Here is a 7,824-nt window from a genome sequence, read left to right as displayed (position 1 = left end):
CACAGCCTGCTCCGCCCTGGTCGCCTGCACAGCCTGCTCCGCCCTGGTCGCCTGCACAGCCTGCTCCGCCCTGGTCGCCTGCACAGCCTGCTCCGCCCTGGTCGCCTGCACAGCCTGCTCCGCCCTGGTCGCCTGCACAGCCTGCTCCGCTCTGGCCGCCTGCACAGCCTGCTCCACTCTGGCCACCTGCACAGCCTGCTCCGCCCTGGTCGCCTGCACAGCCTGCTCCGCCCTGGTCGCCTGCACAGCCTGCTCCGCCCTGGCCGCCTGCACAGCCTGCTCCGCCCTGGTCGCCTGCACAGCCTGCTCCACTCTGGCCACCTGCACAGCCTGCTCCGCCCTGGTCGCCTGCACAGCCTGCTCCGCCCTGGTCGCCTGCACAGCCTGCTCCGCCCTGGTCGCCTGCACAGCCTGCTCCGCCCTGGCCGCCTGCACAGCCTGCTCCGCCCTGGCCGCCTGCACAGCCTGCTCCGCCCTGGTTGCCTGCACAGCCTGCTCCACCCTGGCCGCCTGCACAGCCTGCTCCGCCCTGGTCGCCTGCACAGCCTGCTCCGCCCTGGTCGCCTGCACAGCCTGATCAGCCCTGGCCGCCTGCACAGCCTGCTCCGCCCTGGTCGCCTGCACAGCCTGATCAGCCTTGGCCGCCTGCACAGCCTGCTCCGCCCTGGCCGCCTGCAGAGCCTGCTCCGCCCTGGTCGCCTGCACAGCCTGCTCCGCCCTGGTCGCCTGCACAGCCTGCTCCGCCCTGGTTGCCTGCACAGCCTGCTCCGCCCTGGTCGCCTGCACAGCCTGCTCCGCCCTGGCCTTCCGATCTGCCGGAGTCTTCAGGTCCTTTTCCGCTGCACGGGCCTGGCCCTCCATCCCGCCCCCGGGTACGCCTCCGCTCCACCTCCCTCCTGGACAGTTTTAGGAGCGTCTGGAATCCGCTCCTTTAAGGGGGGGCTATGTAACGGTCACCAGCTGGAGTGCCCTTGAGAGCCACCAGAGGGCACTCCACATAAGACTATTATCACTCACAAACTACATTTCCCATAACTCACTGCCCGGACTCATCATCACTTATCACTGATCACATTCACCTGTACCTCATTCACTGATTACATTCACCTGTGTCTCATCATCCTGTTAGTCTCAGTCTATTTATACCATGTTCATTCATTCACTCACCGCAAAGTCTTGTTTAAGTGTTACACTGCATTACTGAGCATTCTCCTGGTTTTCTTGTCTCTTGGTTTTGGATATCTTGCCCTGTTTCCTGGATTACTCTCTTGCCTCTGGTCCCTGGTTTACTCTCTTGCCTCTGGTCCCTGGTTTACTCTCTTGCCTCTGGTCCCTGCCTGTTTTGTTTGTTTGTTTGTTTGTTTGTTTTGACTGCCTGCCTGTGTATGACCCTTGCCTGTACATTGGATTACGCCTCTGGATTGCCCCATACAATAAAGCTGCGTTTGGATCTCAACCCTCGTCTCGGAGCAGTTCGTAACAGCTACATTCATTGCGGTACATTTAATGAAAATGCAATCGCAAGGGTTTTAACTGTGAGTGTAAATGCAATTAAGAAAAATAACATTTAAATGATCATTTTGCTACAGTTTTTGCTTGAACATGTTAAACATAATTTAATTTTAATTTTAATTTTGCACCAAAAGTTGCACAAATGTAATGGCAAATGTAAATTTAAATACAGAAATGCATCGTCATTTTGCATTTTACATTTCAAATTGAATATTGCTACCCATATGATTCCATAATCGTCCTTATTGTGAACGGGAATAATTCAGTCCAAAATAAATATCTCACAAATATTTAGCAGAACTGTATGAATCGACATAAACTGTATTTACACACACAGTTCACACGACTCAGTGTTTTCCACATCGTTATAACAGTCTTTGCTGTGATTGGCTGCTGTGATTGGCCAACTGCTGTGATTGGCTCCCGTCAGAAGGACGCTCTCATGTGGTTTCGCATGTTCTTCAGCTCCAGTTCCAGTTCTCGTATTTTCTCGTCTCTCTGCTTGAGTTGCTCCTGCAGATTCTGAATCTGGTGACACGACACCTGCGAGATTCAAGCGCACAGCGTTAACAAACTCTGACCTGTGAGAAAACAACATGACCTGACCTCTGTTTGCGTCTGACCTCTGAGGGCTCGGTCCGGCTCAGATCGGAGCATGTGCGTGAGGAGATCCAGTCATGGCTCTCGGTGTCGTCCTCCGTCCAGTCCTGTAGGTCTGCGATGATGTCAGGGGGGTGTTCTGCGTCCTGATTGGCTGGAGTCTCTGCTTCAGTCAGGCTGCTGTCGAGTGCGATGATGTCAGGGGGGTGTTCTGCGTCCTGATTGGCTGGAGTCTCCTCTTCAGTCGAGTCGAGTGCTTTAGCTCCAGGTCTCAGAGACATCAGCAGCGGCCCTGCATGAATGACCGAGCATTTACATTTATGCATTTACAGTAGCAGATGCTTTTATCCAAAACAAGAAACAAAAGCAATTCGTCAAAGAGGCAATCAATATTCGCCAGGTTCATTAGTGGGGAATTAAAGTTGTCATCAATTTGAAAAATGACAGAAATACTGATCTATATTGTAGATAATATCATACAACATATCTATAATCTGAATATAGAGATCAGTGAGTGGAAAGCTTGTCTCTGTTAAGAATGGTGTAAAGTCTCATTTAGTTATAATACTATGTATAAATATGTGATCGAAATGAATAACTTTTATCATTTATAATTCAGATGTAGTTATTTGGGTGTATTGTTCACAATATCATTCATTTGTTGGTTTAGACTACTCCCATACAGTTTTTCCCACAAGCACTTGAAGGCAGCATTTACTCGCCCTCCTCTTGCTCCAAACTAAAAAGGCTTTTCGTTCAATTTTCGGGAAACAAATGAAGATCTACATGAATCGAGCAGTTTGGTCCAAATCTCGTGATGGGATACGATCGCGTTATGATGAACAGATTTAATTTAGTCTTTTATACCATGTATTTTTGTACTTTTTGAAATGTGATTATGTGAAGGAGGGTGAGTAAATGATGACAGAACTGCACTATCATTTCAATAAGAGTTCAGTTTGACTGGCCTTTATTCTGTCCCATCAGCCACTCGTCTGCGGTCAGGGCTGGTTCATTGGCTGCTGTCACGGGATAAATATCCTCCTGAAAACCATCAGACCGCTGACAGAAACACAAACATCACGTTCCATCACAACCTCATTAACAGCTTGGGAAACCTCCCACATATGCTCCTCCCACACACACAGGCTCCTCCCACGTACTGAGTCCTCCCCCCCCACAGGCTCCTCCCCCATATGCTCCTCCCACACACACAGGCTCCTCCCACGTACTGAGTCCTCCCCCCATATGCTCCTCCCCACATACTGAGTCCTCCCACCCAAATGCTCCTCCCCACACACAGGCTCCTCCCACATACTGAGTCCTCCCAACACACAGGCTCCTCCCCCCATATGCCCCTCCCCACACTCTGGGCCCTATCTTGCACCCAGCGCAATTGACTTTGTACACCGACGCATGTATCATTCCTATTTTGCACCCGCGCAAAGCGCGTTTTTCCCTCCCCAGAAGCACGTCGCTAAACTAGGGAATGAACTTGCGCTCCCTGGGCGGTTCAGCGCAAAAAAGGAGGCGTGTTCAGGCGCAAACGTTCCTTCATGCTATTTTGCAGGTTTAGAAAACAGTTGCGCCACTAACCAGGAAAAAATAGTTTAAAGTCAGTGGCGCGTTGCGCATGTTATTCATATGCTATTTTAAGGGCGCATGCTTGGCCATAATCAATGTAGCGTGTGCACAACGCGCATACACTTTGATTATCTCATCTACACAGAAGCAGCAGTTTTCATTTTTGCAAATCATACATTTTTACGAAAGATAGATAGATAGATAGATAGATAGATAGACAATTTATTATAAAAGCATACATCTAGCTTACACATTTACCCAAATTATCATACGCCTTTTTAACCGAAGTTAATTTGGGTGGGTTTCTCCAACCCCAACGTCCCTGACGGGAGCGTTGCTCTCCTTGGCTGTGAACCGATCCTGGCGCGCGCCTGGCAAATCCGCCGTTATAATAGGAATCCGCTTTAGAACAAGCGCGTCTGCTCTTAAAGGGAATGTGAGATGACGCTCTGATTGGTTTATTTCACGTTACGCCCAAACCACACCTATGAATAATGAAGCTACTTCAGACCAACCCATTTTAGATTTGCGCCTGGCGCAAGAGTCGTTTATCCCGCCGGGAAAATAGCAACAGCGCCTAGACCCGCCCACAAAGTTACTTGCGCTTTGCGCTTTGACACTTGCGTTTCAGATCGTTAAAATAGGGCCCAGTGAGTCCTCCCACCCATATGCTCCTCACCACACACAGGCTCCTCCCACCATATGCTCCTCCCCACACACAGGCTCCTCCCACCATATGCTCCTCCCCACACACTGAGTCCTCCCACCATATGCTCCTCCCACATACTGAGTCCTCCCAACACACAGGCTCCTCCCCCCATATGCCCCTCCCCACACACTGAGTCCTCCCACCCATATGCTCCTCCCACGTACTGAGTCCTCCCCACACACTGAGTCCTCCCACCCATATGCTCCTCACCACACACAGGCTCCTCCCCCCATATGCCCCTCCCCACACACTGAGTCCTCCCACCCATATGCTCCTCCCACGTACTGAGTCCTCCCCACACACTGAGTCCTCCCACCCATATGCTCCTCACCACACACAGGCTCCTCCCACCATATGCTCCTCCCCACACACTGAGTCCTCCCACCATATGCTCCTCCCCACACACAGGCTCCTCCCACCATATGCCCCTCCCCACACACTGAGTCCTCCCACCCATATGCTCCTCCCACGTACTGAGTCCTCCCCACACACTGAGTCCTCCCACCCATATGCTCCTCACCACACACAGGCTCCTCCCACCATATGCTCCTCCCCACACACTGAGTCCTCCCACCATATGCTCCTCCCCACACACAGGCTCCTCCCCACACACTGAATCCTCCCACCATATGCTCCTCCCCACACACAGGCTCCTCCCACCATATGCTCCTCCCCACACACTGAGTCCTCCCACCATATGCTCCTCCCCACACACAGGCTCCTCCCACCATATGCTCCTCCCCACACACTGTGTCCTCCCACCATATGCTCCTCCCCACACACAGGCTCCTCCCCACACACTGAATCCTCCCACCATATGCTCCTCCCCACACACAGGCTCCTCCCACCATATGCTCCTCCCCACACACTGAGTCCTCCCACCATATGCTCCTCCCCACACACAGGCTCCTCCCCACACACTGAGTCCTCCCACCATATGCTCCTCCCATCGGCGGCCCTCGTCTCAGGTGTGCTCTTACCGTCCGCGGCACACAGAAGCTCAGCGGCTCCAGCAGATCTTTGACGGTGAGCAGCCTGTAGAATCTGAACACCTCACACACACTGATGTTCAGGCCACGCTTGGGCATCACACCTAAACACACGAGCCAACCAATGACTGTCCAGAGTGGAGCACAGCAGTGCTTATGTCAACATCACTCTATATGTGTGTGTGTGTGTGTGTGTACCCAAGCAACATCACTCTATATGTGTGTGTGTGTGTGTGTGTGTGTGTACCCAAGCAACATCACTCTATATGTGTGTGTGTGTAGCCAAGCAACATCACTCTATATGTGTGTGTGTGTGTGTGTGTGTGTGTGTGTACCCAAGCAACATCACTCTATATGTGTGTGTGTGTGTGTGTGTACCCAAGCAACATCACTCTATATGTGTGTGTGTGTGTGTGTGTACCCAAGCAACATCACTCTATATGTGTGTGTGTGTAGCCAAGCAACATCACTCTATATGTGTGTGTGTGTGTGTGTGTGTGTGTACCCAAGCAACATCACTCTATATGTGTGTGTGTGTGTGTGTGTACCCAAGCAACATCACTCTATATGTGTGTGTGTGTGTGTGTGTGTGTGTGTACCCAAGCAACATCACTCTATATGTGTGTGTGTGTAGCCAAGCAACATCACTCTATATGTGTGTGTGTGTGTGTGTGTGTGTGTGTGTGTACCCAAGCAACATCACTCTATATGTGTGTGTGTGTGTGTGTGTACCCAAGCAACATCACTCTATATGTGTGTGTGTGTGTGTGTGTACCCAAGCAACATCACTCTATATGTGTGTGTGTGTAGCCAAGCAACATCACTCTATATGTGTGTGTGTGTGTGTGTGTGTGTGTACCCAAGCAACATCACTCTATATGTGTGTGTGTGTGTGTGTGTACCCAAGCAACATCACTCTATATGTGTGTGTGTGTGTGTGTGTGTGTGTGTACCCAAGCAACATCACTCTATATGTGTGTGTGTGTGTGTGTGTGTGTGTGTGTAGCCAAGCAACATCACTCTATATGTGTGTGTGTGTGTGTGTGTACCCAAGCAACATCACTCTATATGTGTGTGTGTGTGTACCCAAGCAACATCACTCTATATGTGTGTGTGTGTGTGTGTGTGTGTGTGTGTACCCAAGCAACATCACTCTATATGTGTGTGTGTGTAGCCAAGCAACATCACTGTATATGTGTGTGTGTGTACCCAAGCAACATCACTCTATATATATGTGTGTGTGTGTGTGTGTGTACCCAAGCAACATCACTCTATATGTGTGTGTGTGTGTGTGTGTGTGTACCCAAGCAACATCACTCTATATGTGTGTGTGTGTAGCCAAGCAACATCACTCTATATGTGTGTGTGTGTGTGTGTGTGTGTGTGTGTGTGTGTACCCAAGCAACATCACTCTATATGTGTGTGTGTGTGTGTGTGTGTGTGTGTGTACCCAAGCAACATCACTCTATATGTGTGTGTGTGTGTGTGTGTGTGTGTGTGTGTACCCAAGCAACATCACTCTATATGTGTGTGTGTGTAGCCAAGCAACATCACTCTATATGTGTGTGTGTGTGTGTGTGTGTGTGTACCCAAGCAACATCACTCTATATGTGTGTGTGTGTGTGTGTGTGTGTGTGTGTGTGTGTACCCAAGCAACATCACTCTATATGTGTGTGTGTGTGTGTGTGTAGCCAAGCAACATCACTCTATATGTGTGTGTGTGTGTGTGTACCCAAGCAACATCACTCTATATGTGTGTGTGTGTGTAGCCAAGCAACATCACTCTATATGTGTGTGTGTGTGTGTACCCAAGCAACATCACTCTATATGTGTGTGTGTGTGTGTGTACCCAAGCAACATCACTCTATATGTGTGTGTGTGTGTGTACCCAAGCAACATCACTGTATATGTGTGTGTGTGTGTACCCAAGCAACATCACTCTATATATATGTGTGTGTGTGTGTGTGTGTGCCCAAGCAACATCACTCTATATGTGTGTGTGTGTGTGTGTGTGTGTGTGTGTATGTACCCAAGCCTCTCTGAGGGGACGTAGACCGATACTCAGACAGGAAGTGAATGAAGGGTCTCTCCGCACTGACCACATAATACCGAATGTTACCATCACCCTGAAACACACACACAGTTCAATTATTTTCTTACTACCTGTACAAATATCAAAACATTCTTAAATCAAGACACTTGATACTGATATATGTCTTGTTTTATGAAAAAAATATAAAAATTCAATAAGTTTCTTCTTAATTAAACATCTCATGAAGACACTCCACAGAAACAGAGACACACACACACACAGGTCAATAGTCCGTACCTGTACTGTGGATCTTAATCTTATCTCTTTCCCCGCCAGTGTTTTTTAAGTTGCCAGCGCCAGCGTTTTTGCTCATTTGCACAAAAGTTTAATGGACCCCT

The 7,824-nt window shown here is 49.7% G+C and overlaps 1 protein-coding gene across 1 annotated transcript in view; it reads right to left on the bottom strand.

Annotated features, from left to right (window-relative positions):
* Positions 1-1,594: 1,594 nt before the first annotated feature.
* coro2ab (coronin 2Ab) overlaps positions 1,595-7,824 on the bottom strand; it is a 46,145-nt gene continuing 39,915 nt past the window's right edge. Inside the window, exons 8-12 of the mRNA XM_079848368.1 lie at positions 7,424-7,520; positions 5,386-5,498; positions 3,081-3,174; positions 2,136-2,404; positions 1,595-2,055 (exon numbers count right to left, since the gene is read on the bottom strand). Of these exons, the coding sequence (XP_079704494.1) occupies positions 1,939-2,055; positions 2,136-2,404; positions 3,081-3,174; positions 5,386-5,498; positions 7,424-7,520 (690 nt within the window). The 3' untranslated portion in view covers positions 1,595-1,938. The remainder of the gene's footprint in view (positions 2,056-2,135; positions 2,405-3,080; positions 3,175-5,385; positions 5,499-7,423; positions 7,521-7,824) is intronic.

Source organism: Squalius cephalus (assembly GCF_949319135.1).
Source record: "Squalius cephalus genome assembly, chromosome: 18".
Classification (NCBI taxonomy): Eukaryota; Metazoa; Chordata; class Actinopteri; order Cypriniformes; family Leuciscidae; genus Squalius; species Squalius cephalus.
Note: the sequence above shows the minus strand (reverse complement) of the source record. Positions and strands in the feature narration are given on the sequence as shown.